The sequence below is a fragment of the Opisthorchis viverrini genome, assembly GCF_000715545.1.
Source record: "Opisthorchis viverrini unplaced genomic scaffold opera_v5_478, whole genome shotgun sequence".
In the NCBI taxonomy this organism is placed as follows: domain Eukaryota; kingdom Metazoa; phylum Platyhelminthes; class Trematoda; order Opisthorchiida; family Opisthorchiidae; genus Opisthorchis; species Opisthorchis viverrini.
Window position 1 is genome coordinate 118710 of NW_008752144.1, and position 27906 is coordinate 146615.

Below are 27906 nucleotides of genomic sequence, written 5' to 3' on the forward strand. Positions count from 1 at the left end.
AGGGCAAGCATGAGTTTTACGAAAAAAATCATATAATTTCAGATACAGCCGACTTGTCCTTGCCGGACAGGTCTCTGATTTGAAGTTGTTCTGGTATACAGTAATAAATGTCAGGCGTTTTGTTTATCGTTTTACAAGGATTCACAACCTGAACTATATTGTATCGGGCAAAAAAAGATAATCGAGGCGTAAAGACAACTGTGAAGTTGATAGTTCCGATGTTGCCAACATCACTAGGGTTCCCGAAGGTGTTTGATACGGTCCGGAATGCAACAAGAGAGTACAATACGTCTTGAAGTGTAGCGGGTAGAAAGGGAAAAAGAGGATATGCTGCTGGCCATTGTAAACAGTGCACAAACTGCGCGAAAAAAAACTGAGCTAGCGGGACAATAATAAATCCACATGCGTCGGTTGGTCCGCCAAAATAAGTTGGTTTAAAAGTCACAGCCCAGAAACACAAAGGGGGATAGAAAGCCTATGCGATCGTAAAAGGGGAAGAAAAGATACACTGTTTCACATTGGCATCATGGGTATTTTTTGAGCTAGCAAGTTTTCGCACGTCACGCCCTCCGTATGGATGCGGGCAGAGTACTGATATGTAGCGTCCTGAACGGGTTCGGATGTGTGAAAGTTGCTAGATGGATGGTTTTCAATAGGTGTGATCTACTTGACGAACTCTGTGGGCGTGCGATGAGACAGCGTCTGATCCCCCTCTCTGAGATCGGGTAGGACGAATCCATTGACCTTCGCTTCTAAGGGAGAATGTGACCCATTCGCATAGGCAAGCTCATCTGATGTTTCGCTGTCGCTCCTGCAATCTTGCGTAGCCTAAAACATGAGTGAAAAGAGGTTAACATTTGCACTTGAGGAGATCAGAGACTCCAAAGGAGAGGGATACCTCTCCCTCGTGCATTACTCAACACTGCACGAAGTATGTAGGGAAGGTATACTCCCTGTTATATCCGAAACTTTCAGCTATTGCGAGCCAACTTAGCTTCCGGCAATTGTTCTCTCCCTAATGTCACAATTCATCCATATGCTGCCTGGGTAAATCAGTCTCCTTTTGACTAGATGTAAATTGCATTACATTTGCAATTTTGCCTACTGATTTTACACCTGTCCCATGAATGGTTTTTCCAACCGTACTTTGATGGCTTTCTGTTGCCTTTGTTGAGAGGACCTTTCTCCGCATCATCCATGTTAATTTTCTGTTTGACAAAAGATATGCTGACAGAGATTGCTGGATAGCTCAGTGTTTGGGGCTTATGAGTTACATTAGCTACAAGAATAATGTTGTGAGCCTGACATTAGGGTATCTTCCGAGTTGCCACGCGATTTTTAGTGGTGATTACAGTTGGGAATTTCATGAATCCAACACCATACTCACATCACTCTCGCTAACCATCTCTCCAAAAGGACAGGTACAACTTTTCGGACAAAATAATTTAAATACATTCAACATTCGTTGTACGAACAGTTCAAACTCTCGTAGTACTACGAGCTTTGAGCTCTAAACAGTTTGAAAATTGAGTACTGTTTCCCATTTGGTGTGGGCTGAGCACAGTAACGCCATGAGATCAAAGGGAATAATGGATCACCGATAAGGATGTGAGTCCTTCAATATGAGCTGTTTGGTCAGAACACAGCAGTAGCCTCCCTCACTATTTCTTCGTGAAAGAACACTGGCTGAAAATAAACAAGCATTCATGAAGCAATAGTCAAAACATGTTCATCTTGACGGCTCGTGTGGTTGCAGCTCCGTCTTGTAAGCGATCAATTGAACAAGCAGCGTTGCTGTACAAAAGTGCGCATTCATAACTGATAGACAGGAGTTACTTATCTGCGGCTGAACCAATACCATCCTTCTTACTTAGAAGCAGCCCTGTACAGGACAAGCCAGGGAGCCTTTTGCTCGGGAAGTCCGCTTCATATCGTAGTCTGAAGCACACAAGTCTTCAAGCTCCAATACGTTCACCGGGTCCCATTAAGAAAAATAGTGGGACCAAATGGCGTCCCGGTGAAGGTGGTCAGGTTGCCGAAGTTGCATTGCGGTGAGGGATGAGGGAGAGTAATACCCTTTAAGGTACAGTCCGGAGTTCCATTTGTATGCTGTCCTCTATACCGCTGCTGACCCGAGACTACACGGGGCTGTTGACTGATAACACAAAGCAGATATTGGACATAAGGTGTCGGTCACATATTTTGTATTTGTGCATAACCCCGATATCCTCACAGCAGATTACAGCATGTACTCAGTCGAATCGACCGACGTGCCTTCATTCAAGATTTAGAGATCAAAGTCTAAAGAACGAAGGTAATTTTTACGACTGTTTGTGAACAGCGTGGTGCTGGACTGTGCATGCGCCTACATAATGACTACTTTTCCGAGCGGCTACGCTATGCACGAAACTACTACACAGTTGAATAGTGTTGTACAGTTGAATTGCATCCTGCAGCACGGGGGATAATTCGCTGTGAAGAGCTATTCACCGATTCTTCAATCCAAAGTCTGACCTGTCTTACTTCATGCTCGCGACACCTGGCGAGAACGCAATTGAAACAACCGCAAGATGGAGGCTTTAGACGTGACAAACAACTTTGCAGTACACTCTTGAGATCGCGTAACAAGATGTTCTAAAAAGAAAAAAAAGCGCTCAGATGTAGCATCCTTCCTGTGCCCAGCTGCCATGCCACCCGAAGGAAGACTGAGGGCTGGGATAATGCCAGGTTTCCCAAGCCTAGACAGAGGAAGTCGAGAGGCGGAGGTCGGGTTCGAACCACGGACCTTCCGGTCAGTAAATTCGCGCTCTAACCACTTGGGCCATATCGCCCCAACTAGATGTTCTGGCAACGTTTGATTCGGAAAGCTATCACATCGACTTCCATGGTTTGATTCCCTGAAAGCAAGCTAACATCGGCGTTGACATGATTGCAGCAAATGTGGTTCGAAAATCGTACACTGTCACTGAACAGATCAGCTAAAAGCCTGAATGGCTATCAAATCAGATGCTGAATACCCAAGTATTGCACCTATCTACAATCTAATTCACTGAGACAAAGGACGAAGACCTTGAGAAGACCTTCTCACGAACTGCCGTGTTTTTGGTGCCCGAAACTGTAGGAATTCGAGATGCAAGATCCCAAATAAAATGGATTAACCAACTAAATTGAGTTTACATTGAAGCATATCAAGTGGCAGTTAAGAGTATTGCTTCAGAAGAAAGTTCCAGTTCAAGAATAACAAGAACAGCACTCCCTCAGATATGGATGTCTTGGACATCTGAGTGGGCCATGTTAGAGTTTAACAGGTAGCGAATAACAGTTATGGTAACTGGATGGTGCAACTGAGTCCATGTGTTCCAGCAGTCTTCGTGTCCTAAGGTTAGAAGTCATAATTTTCCGAAATTGTGACGGCTAACTTCATCTGGTTTACTTGAGTGCTACAATTAGGATTTCGGAACCAAAACGTAGGTTAGATCCCAGCAAGGAAATTTTCTATCTCTCTCCTCCTGTTAGGGTACAATTATTTTAGCTAGTTCACACTGAAAGGGTGAGTCAGTGGACTTGGAGTCCAATCTGATCAGAGTAGCTCAGCAGTGCAGGGATTTGAACACTGGACATCTGACACACAAGACAAGAGCATTACCATTCCCGTACCGGTGATGTACTTGGATTATCACGTCTTAGCAGGTGTGTATTCCTCTTGATCCAACACGACTTATAAGGTGGGTGATAATTCATCGGCTGTTCAGTGCTGGTTTCACCCTTGTTAGAGAATGTACTTAAAACTGAACAAGCAATGTTAACACAACGACGACCATTCTAGTTTTGTCGACCGATTGATTCATTCATTCCCAGTCAGATGATGTCGCAGATGGATGAAACGTGCTAGACCTATAATTAGATGGAAACACTTGAGGACCGACCATTTGAAGTGTCATATACACACCGCATAAGTCTACGTCACACGAGATCGAATCCCTCACTATGTTCACCACGAATAACCTGACAATATCATGCATACATACTTGGTTTAGCATAACACACTGCGTAAGAGCAGTAAAAAACACTTTGTCTACTTACTTCGCCCTTCGTTTTTAGCTGCAGTACGATATTCATGATCAGATAAAACCAGTAGACATGCATAAACTGTAGCAGTAAAAGCCATCCGACGATGAGCGCGTAGACAGGATAAATTCCACTTTCGGGATAACCATATTTGAACACTGCGTGAATTACCCTGAAACAGAAAAACAAAAAAGTGAAATTTTAGTGGAGAAAAACGGAACTCGGACCTTGAGTGGGGATGGAAGCAAACAAATAGACAAACACCGGGAAGGGAGATGTAATCGAACTTCGGTATCCCATTAACACCGGGTAGATGCTTTGGCAGCAGAGTCATCACAGATGCTACCTCGCAACACAGGCATATATTTGGGTTGGAGTGACTGAACGACTTCGACCTGATTAGAATCCGCGGCAACGACTAGTCGCGCAAAGATTTTATTCCAGCATGGGACGAATTCACTTTAAATTTATCTAAATATGTTTCTCGCGTGCAATGGTGCACTCCATTCTTGTGGACGTCCTCAGTGAGGATCAGCTGAATTTACCTCCTTGTAGAATTGTACGTCCTTAATGACTCGGTCATCAAGTCAACCCAGTTAATTAGGTGCCGATCACTTGAAAATGAATGAGAATGAATGATGGTGAGAAATTTGGTCAACTATGTATCGATTTAGCGGGTACGGACGGAGTGAAAATATGGCTAACGATGAAGTGGATGTCTTGTGAAAACCCGGTGGGGATGTACCGTGAATGTGACACCGTGGCGAGCTACAGTAAAGCGGAATCATACCAACCGAAAGTGATATTTCTCGAGGTGTAACCTCTTCCGGGGATGGCCTAACCACATTGGCGAAGCTGAATTCAGACGTTATGTGAAACGCAACTCAGTACCAGGAACGGGGAAGGAAACTCCCCGTCTGTACAACAACTTTGGTAGCGTATCTGGAGAGTTAAAGGGTAACAACTCAATAATTCAACCTCATGGGACTGTACTCAGCTGGTGTGAGTTGCGGACGGTCTCCCTTGGGTGCTGGGGAATCACTACTGTGTCAACCAAGTCCCGAGTAATGAGAAAAGTCACCAGAAAAGCATGACTAGACTTTGGCCTATCTGACCGAAACATTACAGCAGTAGATTGGAAGGAGCCACACAGCAGTTCATTTACGTCATCCGGTACCGAAGTTTGAGTCCTATCAGAATGCTGGCCCAGGAAAACATGTCTATTGACGGTAGCTCTGGCCCACTTTTTCAGACCGAAATTCGTACAAAGACATTACGTCAGTATTCACTGGAAATCTGACAAAAATGACCTGGTTACGATGCGTCCTTATATTGAGTCATTGGCTACGGTACCACAATAACAAGCCCTTAATAGAAACAGATGTGTCATCATCATCATCGTCGGCTGTAGAACCACGTACTTGTCGTACAGTGGTTGTAGCTGCTATAAAATGTACACGCCGTGTAAGGTTTAGGTACTATTTGAAGTGGGTATTTTGTGGCCACTTTCATATATGATGAATTCCTCGAGGGAGGGCCACCTTGACTGCCGACCATCCCGAAATAGATACACAAAGTCACACTAGATGAAGGCGACACATCATCCCGATCCTCAGTGGTAAAAAACGCGTACATGTTGTACACTGCCTATGGTTGCTACATTTTCGCTCTCCGATGATCAGGGAAAATAGGGGTGGATTGCTACGCATTGGAAGCGGTAGTTGGCGTGACTGATGTGTGAGTAAACATGTGTCAGTGGACTATCCATCGGAGAGATCGGGAAAGAGCAAGCTAAGTACCAAGAAATAGCCATCACTATTTTAGTTATGACGTAAAAAAACCATGCTCGAGGCTTGATAATTATCAGAGGCCTCATGAAAACCGTGAAAAGTCAAGAGGAATCGGCTGGTCATTCACGGGTAAGATGCTCAAGGATTTCCACGCAACAGCTAAACCCACACAAAACCGGGTCTGACTGTTATAAAGTCGGAATCGCCGGTTTTGGTCATGCTGGCTGGGCGGTGGCGATCATCCACCTGGAAGAGTTCTGTATCCTTCAGATGAATTAAGGTGTTTTCCTGCCCTTTCGCAGATTTGGATGAACCCCCTTTAGCTTGGTCCTGTGTGTTAATGCAAGTAAATTGGATTAAGCAAACTTGGAACGAATGGTTTTGCGTGTCAGTATGTGGGGGATTCGCATATGCTGCCATCAATCAGTCGAAGTAAGACGGTCAAATTCAGTACTCAACCACTAAGCTAGACAACGAGACCAAATGCTGATAAGTTGTGATGTCTAAGTGCATCAGCCTTGTCATACATCCACTTCGATCACTACTAGCTATGGTCACGCGCACGCCTACGAACATCCATGCACTAAATAATTTTGTTAGTTCACTTGGATTATGGTTCAGAAAGGCGGAGTTTCTGCACAGTAAACATGCTGCAACTTAGAAAACACTGAGACATGTGGCGCCTAAAGGCGGTCGTTCGGAGAGGAGACTACACTGGGAGTAAGCTCTCAGGCACCGGTGGGATAGTGCCGTTAGGATGACTGTCGGAATAATGGGAGTATACTGTGTAGGTCCAAATATTTGTTGGAACGTGCGATCCACCTTCATGTGCATTACTTTGGTGAACGGCACATGTGCATATTGCCGGCGAATAGGATAGACTTAGTGAAAGTGAATATGATCACGAGAGTCGAGCCAAAACGACCCGTCACGCAATAATTCGAAGTGCACGTGTAGCTTAACGTCTTAAGAACGCAGTATACGACCTGCACGGTTTTTTTACGGCATACCGAAGGTCCGGCTCCGTATCGGTTCGAAGACTGGTGCGTTTCCCCACATATATTACTGCCGCGTCGATGTATGCGGCCTTTTGTAGAATAGTGTGCAAGAAAACTACAACAGTGTGGAGTAGCTTTAGAATATCTCACAAAAGGTTGGTCAACCACACTCGAACTCAATGATGGAAAATATGTACGCCCATCAGGTGCATTTTGGCCGGAGACCTCAGCAGAAATCGATATGGTCAGCACTAAAAAATGGAATGCCATGCAGGTTGCGAAATGCAGCACAGCGCTTAGGTCGATGCGTTGGCGCACAAGTACAACATCCCGTCAAAACGGCATCTGCCAAGACACTCGGATATATTCCTGCTCGTAGTCATCATGAATTCAATAAAAAGAAAGAAAACAAGCAACACATCAGTAAAGGCGACATATGACAGTCCTATCCAACTATGGATGGAACTTTCTACGTCATCGACCCCTATACGGTGACCACTTTTGGTTGATTCCGTTAAATAAATGTTATGACTTCTGGTCCTGCTTGGAAATTAGGGAACTAACATGGTCATATAAAGATTCTTTCATTGCGGTACGAGTGCCGGAATACAACTCCATACAAAGATTCCACTCCTCTGAAGTGACCGCTCGCATCAGATTGCAACGACGGCTTTAACCGAAATGCTAATCCAGCAGAACCAACTGATTGGAGATAATGACCACAGGTTGAAAACTCACTGCGACTTTCTAACGTTACCTATGCGTTGAAGAGCGATGGTGATCGAGAAAAAAACATTTGTGGCTCCACTCAATTCATTTCAAAGGGTTGTAACAGAGCGGCAACGAGGTAAGATCAAAGATAATGTCACCAGGGCTTACCAGAAGGGAAAATAGGTTAATCGAGTGATGATCCAAACTCCAACGAAAATAGAAAATAACACCTCAGCAAAACGGTGCCTGTTCAGGTATTTGAACATCTTCGCACTCTACAATGAAGAAACGAGGGGAATACTAATTTTCGCGCACATTAAATCATTTCGCAAATGAAACCAATGGGTACACAAATCTGGCGGTCATGCACGTTTATGTCTGCTTGGTTGTTCTTATTTGTCTGGAGAGACTACTTCTGATCGGGCCCCTGAACCCCTTGTGTCGCTCAAGTGCTTGCCTATAGCGGACACCTTCGGTCTGTCCCTACGCGTGGTCACACCAAAGTGGGACAACCGTAGTGGAAGTAAAGTGGGTTGGCCCATTCAAAAAACCTCAAATGTTGTGAACAAAGAGTCCGCCTGGATTAATCAGATAGCAAGCTAAAAATAGAAAGATTGACAGTATATCAACCACATAGGGAGTGCTACTCCACGGTAGCAGCATTAAACTGCATTTACAGGGGGCTAGAAAGTGGATGAACCCCGTTTGATAGTCGTCACTGGGATTTCAAATAACACAACTTGAGCTATGTACCAGGAAGGAATGCCACTAAGAACAAAAGTTGGACGATGGACCTAGAAATTGCATGTTCGAGGAAACTCGGCGACAATCGAAAGTGGCCGGGTTATCCTCGGACGGACGAAAGGTAACCAACCCAAGACTATAACACGGGGACCTATCGTCCTAATCAATACTCGAAAACAGACTAAACACTGCACTTTTATGTGATCTAACAAAACATAAGTAACCTGATCAGAAAGTGCAACACTCCACAATCCTCACAGGCCCTCTAGCTGAGAATTCGCCACTTGAGGAGGAGGTAACTATCGAATCACGTGACATGAACTGCAAAAGTACAGGATAGACGGAACGTACCCTAGCTCAGTGCAGTTTAATCACATCTCGCAGCTGGAAAGTATGGTGTTCAGCCGCTATCCGGAAGACTACAGATTCCAAACAACTTGGTAATTCGTGAAATGTACACGTTTGCTGATTTCCAACAAGGGCAAATCAGTTTGTCAGCATAGGTTTACTTCATCTACACATACCTCCAATAGCTTCTGCTTGATCAGGTCTCGGTCTGTCTTCAGACAACAGAAATGTCAGTCATTCGGTGATAAACGAACAGCTGCGCATGATGAACTTGAAACTCAGCCAAAGACAACATGCAAACTAACAACAAAGCAGAGTCTGAAACAAATAATCAAGGGTCAAGACCGGGTGCTTATTAGGTAATGCCAAACGCTGCGTCCCTCTGTCTCTACAAGAAAAAACATGACTTGACCTGTAAATTCAATTCGAAGCATTATTGATGGCCGGTATTTCGGTAATCGCCGCCGGTAGGTTGGATGAAGAGAGGAACGACACTCTGATCGCGTACACCATTAGAACGCAATATACTTTTACCTATCCATGACCAAGAGTCGGGTCATTCAGTTATGACAGAAAGACAACTTAGCACACGAGATTGGAAAATAGCAGAATGTGCGTGAGACAGTCTCCACTGAGATGAGAACAAGTACGAACTTCCAAGTTTGGTAGGATGTTCAAAGTGGGCAGGTCGGCACATGTTCCAACACACCATGACAGTGAATGATGAATCATCCAGAAAGCTGACTACGAAGGGAGTGAGACTGAGGTCGTTCTGGTGCTGAAATGCTGGTTACCTTAGACACCGATGACGATCAATCTTGGGGAGTAAACCTCTTGAACGCCTTTATACGCCCTACAAGTATAGAAATTCTGAGAGATAGAAACTCACAACTGGAAAACGTGCGTTCCAAAACCGATAGAGTGTACCCATGAGCTACATAAACAAAGCGATATGCTTGTTCTTCGTGATGCTGAACGTAGTCTTAAGTAGAGACTCGAGGGTATGTTACCGAATCAGGCAGCAAAATCATCTTTCAGTGGCCATGTTGTATTCGAACATTTGTCAGAGACCGGAAAAGTTCGTGGTTCGAACCCAACTATGGCATATCGTCTGATCCTGTCTAGGGTTGAGCAACCCGGATATATCTCAGCCATTGTGCTTCAGTCAGGAGGCATGGCAACTAGGTACCGAAACGAGGTTGAAGCTGAACGACAACGAAAAGAAATAAGAACTACGCTCACAGTGCCACAGCAGATCACCCGTGTCGTTTGGTTAACAACAGGATATCTCCTTTCCGTCTGCACTGACGCACTCTGGGGAGCCCAATAGAGTCACGTACGGAAAAAAGGCCAATCATTTTGAAGTCTTGAGACTTATCAATAAATTGCATCATCAAAAAGCGTACCCGAAGAAGGCGATCATTTGATACGATTTAAAGACGCGCACAACACATAATAACCCAAATAGTCAAAAAGTGCACGGACAAAGTTCGCGAAAACTGATTCAGTGGAGTGAAGGTCAAGTCCATGAGTGATTAATGATGTTTATCGGGTTTGTCAGATAGACGCGAAAAACAGTGATTTCGGACAAAAAGATATTTGAGTAGTTGGAAGGAGGAACACCCAAGCTTCCTCAAGAAGTAACCCAGGACTCCAGGAGCAAAACGCTGGCCTGTTGTTCACCATCCGAAACGTCATAATTAATTAGCATAACTAAGTTACTTACTACAACCCGAACGTGTGCTGTATAATGCACTGCTGAGAGTGATTCGGTTCAGGAACCGAGAGAAGTGTTACCGGTTGAGTTATCCTTCGAATCCATCGGATGCTATTTGAAAATCCTCATTGGAGCAAAGGTTATCATCGCACGGAGGCTGTCGCAGAAGTCAATCAATTTACTCTTGTCGTAACCGAGAACCACACAGCGAATTGATTCTTTCAATCACAGCAGTCTGGTTAATTCCTGCGGAAGGATAAGTGAGGGTGTCCCACAACACACCTTGCCAAGGGCATTAACAATGCATCCGCGGATTTCGGTCCCCTTCTGTTTTCACTGAGGAATTTCCTGAAATGACTGGGTTCCGAAACAATTAACATTTGACTTGCTTGTGGTAAATCACACTCCGTGGCGAAAGCACCAGTAAGTGGTGGGGGGGCGCAGCTTCAATTATTCATCTCTCTGTATTCTGAAGAATACAACTGACGGTTTTTTTACGGGGTCGCATGACGGCTTAACGGCCAAACACCATTTGATGGCATAAGAAACTCTACTCTATCGAGCAACTCAGATGCGCGAGGGCCAAGTCTCGAAATCGAACTTAATACCGTGGTGTTGAGAATAAAGATGATCGATACAGTCTCTGCTGGAAGCTAACGGTACTTATATGTACAAGGTGCTACGATGCATAATTCACATCGAACAGCCATTCAAGTGTAGCGAGTGCTAAGCTAATAAACAGCTAATGCGGGTATCTTAATCGCATTACAACCGAACAGGAGTTAGCAACTGTCACAGCTAACCTAATTAATGGATTCCTAAGCACACAAGTACTGTACTCGTATCAAAGGTCAAGTCAGACGAACCGTCTGTGGCGGTTATTGTCGAGCTGCACAGACACACACACACAGGCTGTCACAAACGAAGATCCAGCTACTAAGTTAACGAACAATGGGGTCATCCTGTTAATACATTTGCACGCGTACCGTTAATGTGCAAGTTTCCGCATTGTGCTAAGAAATACGTGTCAACACGCCTGGTAGTTGTTCCGTTTCTAGCTTACCCACTACTCACTCGAGTAAGCACAACAGTAGAAAACCGTCTACGGTGCACCATTCGTCAATCACAGGTGACTTCGTACCGTGGACGATGAGTCAGTCCCGTTTATCTGACTGGTATGGACGTATCAAGAATCACTACTAGCAAGGTTCCAAGATTGCGACTAAACTGGTCAGTTAAGACGATCGATGACTAATGTTATAGTGTTCTAAGTGCTCCGAGATGTACTATGTTCAGTTTGAGGGTGTGCATAGAATCCACACTGAGGAGTCCCAAAGATTTCAAAATAGGGCATCTAAGTAAGCGGCACCAGAGCTATAAAAACAAGAACGAACGAACGGCTAAAAAAATCGTCTCTTTAATCGTTGACATTGAAACTAGGCTCACACATTAGGTGTCGTTTTTACTTGATGATCACCAGTGAAGTCTTCAGTCAACTGGGAACTTCAGAGTGAAGGATTTGAGCTGGCCAATTGATCTACTTACCTTAATAGCCACATAAACTCTGATTATACTGTGATAGATAAGGTCAATAGAAGTATTATCAATGTGAAGCAACTCGCGTCATTTGTGATGCCAGAGATGAATTCTACTGAAGCTGAAAAGCCGGACCAAGCTCTAGTTGCTTCCACCCGTACATGAGAAAAAGGGTCAGGTTGATGTTTGGATCCAAGTATCTTTAAAAAACCATTCGTGGTCATAGCTGACCCCCGTTAGTTTCGAAGAGGTGCTGGTGGGTGTTTTACCGGATACTGTAAAGAAATAATACAAGGCGACGCTTGATATGTTTTCAAGCTGGCATATTCCTATCACTAGGACTGGATACAATAAACCTGACAATACTACAACAGTTCAGACCCGATGAAACGGCACCGTACATTTCGAAGGTGTTTGTATAGCAAACTCAACCTTTCCCAGCGCTTAATAAAGTCCCACTATTCAAAACCAGGCAGATGCCTTATTAGGACCTGCAACAGAAGAAAACAGTTTTAAGTGGCTAAAATTTTCTTTACGTTTTCCCGAGATGGATTGAACATCCTTGAGTCAAATTTCCGAAATCCGTTGCTTCAGATAAGCGTGCCAAGAATTTAGTCGCATATTCCTATCGTGTATGCTGGGTTTGGCAGAAGAATCTTGCAGTGCTGTACTGTTTTGTCATCGTCCGGTTGAGCGCAGTACTTTTTGTATGGAGGAGGAATATCTCATTCCGCTCCAACTGTCCGATTAGCGGCTCTACACGGACTTGGGTTGCTAAGATCTTTTCGAGACGAATTCTGCCATTCTTTACAGCATCATGGCACCACAGGTTTTCTGTCCGAAACTACCCTACACGATTTTACAGAACCAGACAGAGGCATCTCAATTAGTTTTCGGAAGAATGTATTTCCGCGTCAACATCTGAAGGAGCTGCCATCTTTGAGTGGTTACAATAGGGCTTTCATATTCTATCAAAACATCTGACTGATGACGGTAAGGCCTCGAAGTAGCTGACATCAGGTGGATTCTGGAACGGACACTACGACACGCCCTTATATTTTCATATTATCCACTACGAGTAGGAGATATCGCATAGATTTTGTCCATTTCTGAAGTAGTTCACAGATCTGAGAAAAGCAACAATGCTAGGGTGCGTTAAATACCCTCCGGAAGAATGAACTCACGCCCGATTAATGGGATGATGAGACTCTGCAATTTGCGTGAGCTTCATCGCCTGCTTGGAAGCACTTGATCAAAATGACATTTTCGCTCAAACATATAATATGTGAAAGAAAAGCATGAAGATCATGACTTTAGCAGCTGCCACATCCCTGAAGTATTCCGAGACGGGATACATCAAATGTCAACGATATTGGTACAGACTCCAGTCGCACACCTCATGGCGTTACGTAAGTGAACTAGTACCCTCAACTTGTGGCAGTCTGCGGTCCCCTCCGATCCCACATCGCGACAAGACACTCGTGCATTCCACAATACAGCTGTCGCCCGTGGTATATGCTTCAACCCGTAATTCCAGCGTAATCGGATAATGAAACCATGGCAGGGAGAACCACATTATGACCTGCACGTGGCAGATGGCTGCTACTCTTGCTGCTTTCATGTCGACGATAAAAAGTTTCTTTACTGATCACGACGATTGAGGGGGTAACCATCCGGCAATGTTGCCCTGCACAGCCAGTTTCCAGAGATGTTTGGCCCAGCTGGAGCACCCTTGGTGTCTAGCTGCCATGTCAGTCGAAGGAAGCACGCGGGCTGGGATACTGCCAGGTTGCTGAAGCCTAGACAGGGGAAGTCGAGAGGTAGAGGTCGGGGTCGAATCACGAACCTTGCGGTCAGTAAATTCGCGCTCTAACCACTGAGCTCTCTCACAGCTAGGAAACATTCACTCTCTGGATGACCTGTGTTAGGACGCCGTAAAACAAGTAAAGTCAACTGCAAATGTATACGGTTTCCGGGTTTTCATACGCAACACGAATAAATCTAATCAAGACCGCCCCCTTAAAAAGTGAGTGACAAAGTAACTCATGCATTCAGGTGCTGCACAGTCAAGACAGACAGACCAGTAAGTTCATCGGGACAACACTGTTTAAAGCTGTTACATCTTCAGACATCAAAAATAAGTCATGTGACATAAACTAAGGTGTGACGGCGAAGATGCTATCGGCCCATTTAGTCGATTAGGCTGGGAAGTGATCAGCGATCAATAGCTTGCCGCATCTTTATTAGCAAGCGCCTCTATGTCATGTAGCCCGGTGAAGTTATCGCCACTGGGGTGAGTGAGCGACCACCAGCCTGTAAGCCTCTTTGGCTGAGTAAAATCGAGTGAAAGGAAGATAGTGGACACGATATCGCGGCAGGCGCACTCCAAGGATGTTACTTTGGAGAAGAGATGGAGGTCCACAAGATGAAGAGCTTCTGTTGTTGATGCGAACACAAAGCAAAGGCTGTAAAACCTTGATTCGCTGTTGCAAAATCATTTGTTGGATGGGCCGATGGGAGGAGAACAGAAAGGCGATAGAAGGCGCCTAAGGATAGTTTACACTCCCCGTCAAAGATACACCTCCTTCAGAGGAACAGGCGGGAGTCCGAAAACATGCAGGGCTGTACACCCCGACACGTCTTTCTCCCTCGAATTTTTGTCTACTAGCGGACATAAGATTAATAGTCTGGATTACAGCGGGACAGACACGTGGACATCATTGGTTAACTGGAACCGTTTGGATTATTACTTAATACTATGACGGGTAGACCAACAAGACCGGCTAAGAGCACGGGTCTAGCATAGATCATATATGCGCAAACACTATTCAGATATCACGCGTGACATCGTCGTAGTGTGGCTAGGGCTGAACACTTTGAAATCAAGAAATCGGAAGTATCGGCTCTCCAAAAGCTGAAGGGAAGTAAGGCCTCAGTCTTAGCATTCTAGAAACACGAAGAACAGCAAAAGAAATACTAGGCGAATTGTCAGAAAGCATAGAACTTGGTAGGCCAGTCTTGGTGAAACATGTTGGCCACGTAATAGGGCTTGGAATCAGCTTCTGTACGATAATGGATGCACCTATACAAATATTTTCGTCAGTTAGTGTCACTGGGGTCATTTGAATATACCCAGCTGCAGTAGTCACAACGCATGTATGTGGTATGTAGCTGTGTCTATGCCTACACAAGATCACGCGCCTTTCGGTTGATCAGTAGTGAATCAACAGGTCGCTTGACAGCCTGTTATGCGATCAAGTTAGCTTGCTTCACATCACCCTTGAGAAAACAGTGTCGGCTTACACCTTCCCGAGTCCTAAAACAATTAGCCGAGAAGAGGCGTTTTTCAAAGCAAATGTTCTGCCTCATTTTTCAAATCAACAGTAGCGACTTTTATTGCTAGGCTGACGCTAGGCTCTTGGCATTTAGGAAGCTGAATAGTGATCAGTAGGTTATGCAGACTTCTCAAAATAGTAGACATTACTTTCATACGAATGGTTCACAATAATGATAACCCTTGATTTCATTTCGACTGACCAGTCTAGTCTTCCACACAAATTCGCACAAGGTAGACTCCGAAACCCATGTTTCACGGGATGAACACTTTGAACACGCACCTAACCAGCGTAACCTATGGATCACGTTCCGTTGATCTATCGTGGGATATCCAGAAAACCATCTGCCACGCCAATCAGTTCTCCAAGTATGTGGTGTAGCTTTTATCCCACTTAATCGTGCAGTAGCACTTAATACTGCATGTGTGAGGGGAAAATAGAATTATTACTTAAAGTAAGCTGTATTTCTACATCGTCTGATCCAAGGACGATAGAGCACTTTGTCCATAAGCAAACATCACTACGGGGCATTCCGATCTCCGAGATGTTAGGGGAAGAAGATTCAAGCAGCACATCGACTATGAGAGAAGAGGTTTGGTAGAAGGTACCTTCCTCAGTCTCTCAGCTGCGATCTGTCGGGGCGTATGCTGATATAACAAATAGGCATCGTTTACCGTGTAGTGTATTTAAATTGATTAAACCTGTTAACCAAACATCTGGATCTTGAGGTATGTGACGGAATTGAGGTGTGATGCGCATGTTTCGGAGACAACATACAGCATTTGAAACCGGAAACAGGGTCTTGGCAAAATATTTATCAATTTTATGCAGAAAACGGACGTTGAAGGCCACAAAATAGAGCGGACCACTTGAGTTTAGTAGAGAGCCATTTTAGTTTATCTCAGCGGACAGACGTCTAGTTATGAGGTGGTGGTTCGGTGATTTATAGTAAAATTAATCAGGAAGGCTTAATTAAAGGGAATACGCAGGGAGGCTGGTGGACGAAGAGCGAATGAAACTTCTTGGTTATCCACGTCAAAGAGGGTTCGGTTGAGGTATCCAATCTTGAGCTCTTGACTAAAAACTGTGAACCACGAGTCCACTGTGGTTGGAGTTTTATTGCAGAACTCTTCCTGGGGTCAAGGACCAAACAGTCTGATCCACCGGTCCTGGGACACAGAGGGAAGGGCGTAGACGCCCGGATCTTGATGCTGCTACGCACAGCAAATGCGTTTGGAGCCGTATCAAGGTAAGGTTTCCCTTTCTTTCAACACCGGAAGTCACAGTTGAGTACATGTTTGAGTACATAGAGTTTAACACCAACCCTCCTCGAATTCAGCATCGCTGTCCCCATAGATATTAAGGCGTCTGTTGTCTTCGAGAAATTTCACTGTTCTCACAGTCTTGTCGCAGCCAGGAGCATGGCTTTACCTCCATACGTCCGCACAGCACACAGACCCGCTATGTTCCTGTTTAGCCTTCCTGACACTGTTTAGCAAGTGTGGCTCGCAGGGGCATTGTAGTCCGACCACCACGACGGGGTAACAGCAATGGTTCGGCACTTGAGAGCTGTACTAATGTTAGTGACAGACGGCATCAGTGCAACAATCTCCACGGACAGAATAGCGTTCGCCAAAAAACCATCTTTTAACACCAGAAAAGTAAATAACTGGATCTAAAGGGTCATGTAAGACTACGGTGCGGACTGTGGTGTTACACAGTTTAGACATCGCCGCTATCGCTGGGGACGATCTGGGGCGTCTTCAGATCATTGATTATCTGTGTCCCAGAATCATTGCGGATAGAGACTGGTTGCAGTGAAATTGCAATGACGCGGTCAGCAAATCCATGTTTGATGATACACCAGGTACCCCAATTGAGGAGTGCACCTAGCACCGCAAACTACGGTGTTTCGGTAATATCGAATTTTCTTTTACGAAGATTTTTTATTCTTGCTACAGGATGGCTTAAGCCGAGAGACAGAGAGAACGAGGCGTTATAGGCTAACCTTCCAGGACGAATCCACGTGACCATTGGTGTGCTGCAAGATGAAGCAGTAAACCGAAATCAGCGGCTTTACCAGATTCTATCAAATTGCCAGACCGAATTTTAGAGGTATAGGGATGTCGCGTGTTCGACGTAAATTACCACTCACCCCATGTGCCCTCCCACTTTTAACCTCTAGACACATGAGGAGTTTCTTTGAACAAACTGAAGTCGTTGTGCGACAATCAAGCATTGGTGACTCAGCATGCTGTTGTCACTCAGAAAATGCACTAAGAATGAGTCTACCGAGGAAAATGCATAAGGTGGTTCCGAAAAGGATAGAAAACTACCGGCAGGCCTCGTGAGAATAATGCAGGCACACAAACAGACCACGCCCTTCCAAAAGGGTTTCATTTCAATCGACCATGGCAAAGAATTTGGTACATGGGCTTCATTCAAAGAAATTCAACTTGGATTCTGCTCAGATGTCCTTCACTCGTCAGACAGACTGATAAAAAACAGTGGAAAACTCGGAGAAAGCCAACCAAATCCTAAACTCTGTCTCTCTTGCTCACTGATGGTAAGATGGACATGAAACTGAACTATACGAAAAAACTCTGCTAGTAGCTTGAAACACGCAAAAAAACGAGCGTTCCACTGTTATGTGACCTGAAAAACAGTGATCAAACCGAAGTTGGAACCACTCTGAAGGTCGTGCTCTCTTCGGTGCTATCCCGAAGTTCCCTAGTGGAGAACTCTTTTCTCTCTTCTCTTTTCTCGCATAAGCTGTGAATCTGGACCAGTTGCAAATGATACCCACAATAGATTCCAATACAATCTGACAACGACTGACCTATCGCCAGGATCTTAGCCTCATAGATGGGCATACCAGTGAAGCATACGAATTACTGTTCCGTTAGAAGTGCGTAAGAACAGGGTTGAGAATCAGCTAACCTCGGGGGCTCTCAGGCTTCACTCTTTGCTATGGCCCCCTACTAGTAAGCGTTCCCACCAAAGGCTGTAGATGCTAGCTCGAGCAATGGCAAGTGATGTTGGCAATCTGCTGGCACCAAGTTGTCAAAAATTCCCTTGCCATAGTATTGAAAAACAGTATGGCCAGTCAGACAGATAAATAACTCGTAACTCTTGTACTGACCATCTGCAAATCGAATTACACACAAGAACAAGGCTCACCTCCATCCAACAGTCGGCAATGTCATGAAGTCCGAGAATGATAGCTCCGATACGATGATGATTGGTCATGTAGGAGAAGGATAAAAGACCGATCGTTGCCATATGGTGAACGACAAGCACTTTAAAATCCTATGGAAACCAAAAGAGAGTCGCATTTGTACAAAAAACACAACGGAGATGACTTTGGTAATCACCGAGGAGATTTACAGTTAAGTACACTAACCCAAAAGTATACGCGGGTGTGCAAAAACCGGGATACACGGCTGATAACTCGTCTCAGAATGCGACTGACCAAAGTGAACCCCATCAGCTGCTAATGTGAATTACTATTTACCCGACCTGGTATAAATTCTAGGAGGCCTTGCAACATGCCGGCTAGTGTAAACTCGTTACACAAGGACAACGCATATGGCACGGATATGTTCGATTTTCTCAACGTATGAGCTTTTCTCCAAAACAGTTTATACGAAGTACGCTGTTCTCGCGTAGGAGCGCATAGGTGCGTGACAAAGTAAACTGTGTAAGAGTAAAGTGCGAAGTTATACTGAATAATAAACGTTGTTTCGAAGTGGAGGCTTACAGTCTGGATTATGTGACTGCTGAGGACAAGGTTAAATGTCTATTAGCTTAGAATTCCAGTAATCCTGTTGAACGTTGTTCAACTCTCAGAAGCCAGCAGAACGTTTAGAACAAAATCGCTGCAAGGCCAGAAGAACTAAGAATAACCATTGCAATCCACTCAAAAGATGAAGGGATTCAGCACCTCCCCGGAATGGGCCCCTTTCTGAGGAATAGCGACTACGACTAAGGTGAAACACTGCTATAAGTCCTCAGCTCTTCGGCAAGGTCTCGCTTTGGAGATCACTGAGTTTCATGGTTCTCAGTTTTTGTCTTCAGATGTTGGTCGGTGGGATGGACTTCAATGTGTCCTATATTTTCGCTTTAAACCCGTCCCATGCGTTTTGTCACAATACTTACATTGAATTTTGTAAAACAAACGTGTTATCGAAATGATTTGATATTCTTGCGACCATTTCAGAAATGCTCTTGAACTCCGAAAGTCTTGTTTTTACGGTTCACTTTTGGCCCATTGAGTTGGTGAGTTGCGTTTCGTCATGAACACCCAAATTAAGGTACTTTGTTTCATTGGTTTGGAGGATATCAGCTAAGCATTAATCTTAGATTCTATTGCGTTTTAGTTTGTTCTACTTGGCTTAAATGCCGTCCCGATGCAGCTCTGTTTGTAGCAACCGACAAAGAATATTTCGACAAAACACAAGTACCCTGTCGATTTCACTGAGAGGTAACAACTATGCAGGTGGTTATTTTTCGCCAATCCTCATCAACATCGTTACCACACTGATTCACGAAGAAACGCTCTTCTTTACAGCTTCCTTAAAAAAACTATGAAGAGACTGCATCGCTATCCCCGGTTGTGACATTACGTGTGTATCGTTCAGCGGTGAGTTCCTCAGTCAATGCTGAAGCATTGCCCTCTGTTTCGGTGGTGAGGTGACTCGATCAGCGACGCAAAATAAGATAACTGATGGATAGGACAGAATGGCAATTCATTTAGGGAATCATTGTCTTGATCAATGGACTAAGCAGATCGACTAGGTTCCTTCAATGCGTTTTTTGGAAGAATCCAAACAGATTCAGTGGAATACCGCCATCACCCCCGAACCACAATAGAAATTCAGAGAGAGACCTTATTATTGCGACACGGCAAGGCAACCAGCAAGGGTGGTCTGCACCTGTCAAAGGCGTTGAAACAGAAACAAAACAAAAATAACCGAAACGCTCTCTGGCATTCTTTTGGGCAACACCATGATTGACAGGGGATAGTTTTATGAGACTCAGCAACACATCTAAATGATGGTGGTTCAGGTGTGTTAATTCGTTGCAGTCCAGGTATACGTTGATCTGTTCATCAACTGCCTAGTTCGTCCAGCATCGGTCACCTGATTTACAGCAGAGCGGAGTTTCGCCAGAAACAAGGATGCATCCACTAGATCTCTGGTATGAGACAGCTTCCCGAACAGCGTCGCCTTTTCAAAAGTTTGACACAAGGGTTGCTTTTTTTGAGCTAAACGCTATCTTTAACTCTGTCAGTGGTTGAAAACTATGACCATCAAAAGTGTCACTTCTCAATTTCGATGCTTTATGAAGGCACTGTATGCGGACTCCTTAGGACGTGTACGGATAGACAAGCTGCCGCCTGGGTTCACCAAATTTAGTAGTGTAAGACAGGGCTACCCTCTCTATTCCTCCCCAACCTTATTGTCGTGCTGTTCGAAATTCCTGAGTCTGCCTATGAAATCCTCACGAAATCCTCACAAGGTGTTCGCCCACAGGCACCGAGTATGCAGATCCTTCAGAGATGTGAATCAGTTCGAATAACGTAAACAGTTGTACCGCACGTTTTGCTATGTGCCTCATAGCTGCAAAGTGGAAAATGCTACTAAATGGGATGAAACCCAAATCTCATGCTTGCAGATCCTTCAATCGGCGTGGCATATAAATCTGCTTGCCTAAACAGTTGTAGGAATTCCGATACACTGGTCGGAAACAAGATCACACCTAGAATCAGTAAGGCCAGGATAGCTTTTGCCAAATTCTGATACCTATGATGTCGGTGTGACTTCAGTTTATCTGTCAAGAACATAGTATACACCACGACGGTGTTATGCATAGTGTTTTACGGATCCGAACCATGGCCTCTACGCAGAGGGAGTATAAGAAAACTCTCAGCGTTTGAACAGCGGTGCCTCCGCTGTGCTGGCCGGATCTAGTACGAACATCGGATTGGCAATTCCCCATATTGTTTTAGGGAATGAATGAGCTACTCAAACTTCACGGGTGACACTGGTCAGGACATATACTTCGCATACCCGAGAATCATCTGCCACATTTATAGGTAAACAAAGTAGCAGCAAACATGGGGATTCGACAAACCTATGGGCAGTTTCCACACTAGTTGCAGCTGACAGATATCATCTAATAACACGTAACTGAAAGTCCCTAACCACATGCCTTTCCCTGAAACGAGACACAGATGATCATTCTCAAGCACGGCTGCGTGACGAAAGACCGAAGTTGTTCGAACTTTGCGAAACGACATTGATCAGAGTGAAATAGCCAAAAAACGTAATGAGTTAGTCCATCCATTTGCTCTGACCCACTCCACACTTTTTGGACCCCAAATTTCATAGGACATAGTGTGAAGTTTGACATTCAATCTTTGTTACCGCGCCTTCTACCTCTAAAACTGAAATGTTCTACGTTTGCCACTGGCAACTGGTCTTCTCGTTGTTTTTATACAATGGATCGAGGAGAGTCAGTTTTTCAGTTTTCTTCGTTTTCAGTAAGTATACATCCAAAAAATGCGGCAACCGAAAACGGATGGAGAGCGCAACTATCATCAGTTTTTCTAAAGCCTTTAAATTGCAAACGAGCACGAGGCCGGCAGAGTGCAACCACACAATTGAGTTTCAATCATGGGTTGGGCGTGCCAAATGACTGGTGAGGCCGTATAAGATGAGTTTAAATAGGTCTCGTAGATGCAGTAAGAAGAAACTAGTTGATGGACAAAACCAGATGTGTAAAAGTACTAATTCAACCCATTGTCTAAGCCATGGAAACCAGATGAGGATTCTTCAACCCTATAAGAGGAGACAGGGAAAAACTAGCTGACTGAAATGTAAAGGCAAATATCTGGACATATTAGGCTTGGAAGAACGCCAGAAGATTGGCAAAAAACTAGTGGAGGTACAAAATACCAGAGACAGTTTCGTGTGATAATATCCCCTGCTTTATCAACATATGCCCACGGTAATGCTTTTCATCGGATAGACTTTCAGACCACCTGATTGGGATGCGTAATAGACAGATGTTTGCTTCATGTGGATACACGAGACGCAACTGCCGTCGCAAATTTTTTAGTCAGGAGTTGCGACTCATTCAAGACAGTCATGCGTAATGAATAGTGTTGCAGCCGTAGTACTCTTTCGGTGCTTAGCTGCCACACCATCCGAAGAAAGTACGGAGGTCAAGATACTCCCAGGTTGTCCGAGCCTAGACAGAGGTCGAGTCCGAACCAGGGTACCTCCCGGTTAGTAACTTCGCGACTTAACCATTGAACCATTTCGAGCTTTCATATGCAAAGGAGCTAACACGGAGAATACGTGACAACATTGACCCTCCATGCCAAACGACCCCAACCCGAACACATACACAAGCTGCGGGTGCTCAACAATAATGCTTGCGGGATAGGTAACGCAGCTGTGCGGTGCTGATTCGGAAGACGTACAATATGCTCCACATAAATACACTACTCTTCAAACTGAGTGGTTCCATGGTCTCAAACAGTGAAACACCTGCACAGTTGTCAGCCAAAAGATATATCGGTCGCACTCTGGTTTAGAAACATCAAGCTTTCAAAGGACCGAGCGGATTCCTACAAAACAATTGCAACACACCAACCAGAGTGAATTTCCAGTGCTTGGCTCTTGACAAAGGTAACAACACGAGCGCCATATGGATGTATGGTAGCCCTCTGAAAGACACCACAGCAAGGACGCCTCTCCGGAGAGAGATCAACCCTTCAAGGAGACCTAAACGCCTCTTTTAACGTGGTGGTCACCCTTGTGGAGGAATACCTTATATGACATACACCAGAGATATTCAGTTCAGTTAATTTCTCCAGGAACAACTCATACACCATAGGTACGTGGACTCTAGCTGTTAAAGGAAAAAAATAAGGAGAGCCACACATTTGGCGCCTAAGTACCTCAGACGGCGAATGGTGAAATCGAGACAGGCATGGACCGAAGGCGATTGTCTGAATGCAAAAAACCAACTGAGATTGAGTCATGACTACGAGAGCCATTGCACTGTCATGTTCCGGGACGAGAAGTTGTTTCCGGTGAGGAGAGTGGTCGATGAGACTGCACTTACCAGCCAGGGCTTACTCACTAAGTTGTCCAGTCACAGACTGACCAGCACCCTGTGCACGGATGAACGAAAGCAGCTGTGAAGCAGCGGATCATTCTCGAAACTACAAAGTGCGTGGACAAGCAACATAACCGAAGGAGTGTGACTATCTTGTCTATCGTGGGTTGGTCGCCTCGCCCAAAAACTTTATGTTGATCCGAAGTTTCTAGTAGACCCGGGCAATGCCCCGGAGACATTGACGGCCAAACATTGAGTCTTCGTACGTCTTTTATACGTAAATCTTGCATCCCCAATCCAAAAAGTACGATGCAGAGTTTTTACTCTTGGTGTCGGAGTTTAGTAGAAGTTACCTTAGCTTGTTCTCTTCGGCAAGCAACAGCACGGAAACTAAAATCCCCAACTAAGTGAATTCGTCTCCCACGTTCATTTGGTTGGTCTGCAAACATGAGCTTTGTATCGTGGTAGCACTTCAGCGTCTGTGAATGAGTGTTGCGGGATCATTTCAACCCTAGAGACAAGAGGGGAGCTTTAAGAAAAAAAGTAATTAACAAATAAGTGTCATGGTTTCTGACGATCGGTGGAGTCCAAAGCAGCCCTCTAATGAAGAAAAAACGAACGTCTCCATAGAGGAAACGAAGGTTAGTCACCAGTAGGAACAGTATCGTTTTAACACCTGTCTGGAAGTAAAGATATGGTCGTTGTGTCCGCGGGTTTGAATCTTACAGAGTTGACCTCCTGGTGATCAGTCAACCTGCATAAGTTAATGTCGGAGGATAAATTGAGTGCCCTCTTGAGTGTCCTCTCAAGTACGTGTTTACGAAGAAAGATGAGCCTGAATAGAATAACAGCTCGCACGCGTACGGGTCGAAAACGGGACAAAATGTGATAATTATTGCCAAAATGGCACTACATGTTTGTAAATGGTCAAAGTCACAACTGACTTGAAAAGATTCGAATTCACCAAGTGTTTTTTATGGAAAGTCAGCGAAAGCTTTGGGGTGCTTCTTGAAAAACCCAAGTCCAAAGATAATCAGATAGAAGCAGGAGATGGGAAACCAAACAGAAAAATAATACGTGCAACGCACAAAATGCACGTAGCAGGGAATGCTTTGACGACCTCGCTGACGAAACGTGTTTCCAAAATAAGTACGGAGCCTGAGAACGGATAACCTAAGTTTCCTGGGCCAAACGTTGGGATAAAGATTATACAAAATCACAGGAGGTTTACCAACTGTCACGATGCATTAAGAAGCTATATCAGTTAAACTTACAGAACGACGTACGCCGTAGAAGACCCAGAATAGTTCGGACAGATAGTAGCCAAGTTCAATCACATAGTACCAATGGATCTCTGAAGGCATATACTGAAGAAGAGAATAAAACGAAATGGAGCCACGGTCGTTCCACAAAAAAGAGAGCGTTTGCTTAAATGCATCAATCTTGTCGCATTCAAGCAGAAAAAGCATAATTTTCCATGGTAGCATCTACTAAGGGTGTATTTGCCTGAAAACGACGGATAGCAGTTTCCCTACTGCCTCGGATGATTTTGAAAAATAAGTAATCAAAATACTTGATAGAAACGCGGGTCAACATGACCACTATAACAGTTAGGCAGGCGCAAGCTGCTGAAAGATTAGGGTGGGAGAGAGTTTGACAGAAATTCGACCTAGTGGGACCGGAATAGATTAGGTACCCTTCTTTCACTAGACTACTCTTATTACGCAAGGTTGGATGCTCGAAGAGTTAGGATGTTCAGACAGCGCCAAACCCAAGGGCGTCCTCTAAAGTGCTAGTTCGTTATACTAGGTGTAATTGCTTTTGCTCGGAACAAGAGAAAGTCCCTCGTATAAGAAAGGCAGCATCAGTTTTTTTTTCATTTAGAACCAGCATCAGCATAGCTAGCCAACAACTGTGGACAGATATGCTAATGGTTGAGGTGTTTACGACCCACCACCGGCTTCTCTTCGGCGGGGGTTGTGTAGCTAACCTACTCAGCTCGCAGTTAATAAGCGAATACCACTTCCGATTCGGAAAGTCCACATCAGCCTGATCTACCAACATATAGGCGGTTTTCGGGCCTCACTCACTGTGGAATGCCACGCGCTACTGAATTGGACCGAAGCGGTACCCCGTCGTTCTCGTTCAGAAAGCGTTTGATGGTCGGAAAGATAGAAAAAGTCAGCATAAATGCATGAAAAAATTTACCATGACAGCCAATAGTTCAGCGTGATGTTTTCTAGAAAAGATGGCAGTGCAACATTTAGGTCCTCAGGAGCCCTTCTAAGTTAGCCGTATAAAATTTTGATCATTTCTTTGGGTTAATCACCGGCGGAAACTCGATTACCAACTCTTCACCAGTCAAAACAGTGCTCTTGATTAATGAATGAACAGAAAATACTCCGGGCATCACAAAGCCGCTGGTCCTGGCGCGCTATAATCCCATTCGTTTAAGGTTGTAAGTGAAATCTTCAGTCGATGCTAGCCCAACTTATTCGCATATACCTATTAAAAAACGACTTCCACGACAGAATTTGAGTGAAGCGTTAATAGTGCTTTCTTTCAGGGAAGATGCTCGCACTGATACGAAAGTTGTTGCAGTAAAAACCAAACGATAGTTGTAAGACGATTCCTGGCGCCAACTATCTCTCATCGCCCTACGACCACCCATGTAGTACTGACCCAAGAAGGATTCGAACCAGATGAGTGTTGGATTAACCGGATCTTCACACTGTCAGGTGTTTGAGCGATGGTATCCGAATAGACAGCCCAAAACATTAGTGGTCTCTATGGGCACTCATGAATCATAGTATGTCCCTGGGAGATTGATTGTATGCCACGCGCTACTGAATTGGACCGAAGCGGTACCCCGTCGTTCTCGTTCAGAAAGCGTTTGATGGTCGGAAAGATAGAAAAAGTCAGCATAAATGCATGAAAAAATTTACCATGACAGCCAATAGTTCAGCGTGATGTTTTCTAGAAAAGATGGCAGTGCAACATTTAGGTCCTCAGGAGCCCTTCTAAGTTAGCCGTATAAAATTTTGATCATTTCTTTGGGTTAATCACCGGCGGAAATTCGATTACCAACTCTTCACCAGTCAAAACAGTGCTCTTGATTAATGAATGAACAGAAAATACTCCGGGCATCACAAAGCCGCTGGTCCTGGCGCGCTATAATCCCATTCGTTTAAGGTTGTAAGTGAAATCTTCAGTCGATGCTAGCCCAACTTATTCGCATATACCTATTAAAAAACGACTTCCACGACAGAATTTGAGTGAAGCGTTAATAGTGCTTTCTTTCAGGGAAGATGCTCGCACTGATACGAAAGTTGTTGCAGTAAAAACCAAACGATAGTTGTAAGACGATTCCTGGCGCCAACTATCTCTCATCGCCCTACGACCACCCATGTAGTACTGACCCAAGAAGGATTCGAACCAGATGAGTGTTGGATTAACCGGATCTTCACACTGTCAGGTGTTTGAGCGATGGTATACGAATAGACAGCCCAAAACATTAGTGGTCTCTATGGGCACTCATGAATCATAGTATGTCCCTGGGAGATTGTTAATATATACATATATATATATATATATATATAATATTATATATATACTGCATATTATGCTTGTCCATTCTCATATTGGCGAAACAGGTTACCTTGGTTGAGAAGCACCAGTAGAACAAACTGCTAACAAATTCAAAGAGGAGACTCACATGTTTTGGATAACCGATTATGGTCAAGCTGGTGTCATACAAGTAGTCTTTCTACAATTGGTGTCACGAGCAATACAGGAAAAGTTGCAAAACTTACATCATGAAGAACATAGACCCCGTAGAAAAACATGGTCGTGTAAAAACAAAACTTCCACCTGTAGAATGGAAAATGTGGACACATGTGTGGATCGCGCTGGCTAACAACATACCCTGACTCGGAAAACTTTAAAATCACAGGAGTTTTACTCAAATTCCTTCTTTTATGAAACCAAAATTCCACTATCTTTGGGTCCATATTTAAAGCCTCGGACATTTCCTATCGTGAGATATAAAGCAGAGTTGGCGTGTACAAAATACCTGAATAGTTTCCCTTGAGGGTCTGCGTGTTTTTGAAAAGGTGCTCTCAAGCAGCGCATTCGGGGATACGGATGATCGGTTGGGTAGTCGTAGCCCGAAATGTTGTCCCAGTGGGACAAATATGAAACTGAAGAAGTGAGATGAGCGTTCGAATAGTAACCAGGTACTTACTGAGTGAGAACATAACGGAGAACAGATAGGACAGATGCAACAAGGAGACACCTTTTAAGAAAGGAGGGAATCTCGTATCCCTTGCTGTATGTTTGAACTTCAGCCCAGGTGACAGGATGCGGTAGCCAGAACCAGTCTGACCATAAGTAGCCTCTGAAGGTCCGATAGGAATCAATAAGCCAGGACATCGTCCTGTGTCAGGATCAGAGATACGGGGAGAACAAGATCACGTCCAAATGAAAAGTGAAAAATTTATATCCACGGTGTCGTCTTCAATAGGCTTTCT

At 44.4% G+C, this 27906-nt stretch overlaps 1 protein-coding gene across 1 annotated transcript; it reads right to left on the reverse strand.

The window, feature by feature from the left end:
- T265_11353 (hypothetical protein) lies at positions 1-27906 on the reverse strand (the record flags this gene model as incomplete). The annotated part of the gene is made up of 8 exons (XM_009177984.1): positions 1-828; positions 4084-4240; positions 7736-7842; positions 18428-18556; positions 24652-24744; positions 27093-27143; positions 27190-27247; positions 27302-27906. The coding sequence occupies 8 exons, from the start codon at positions 27403-27405 to the stop codon at positions 664-666; spliced, it is 864 nt and encodes a 287-aa protein (XP_009176248.1).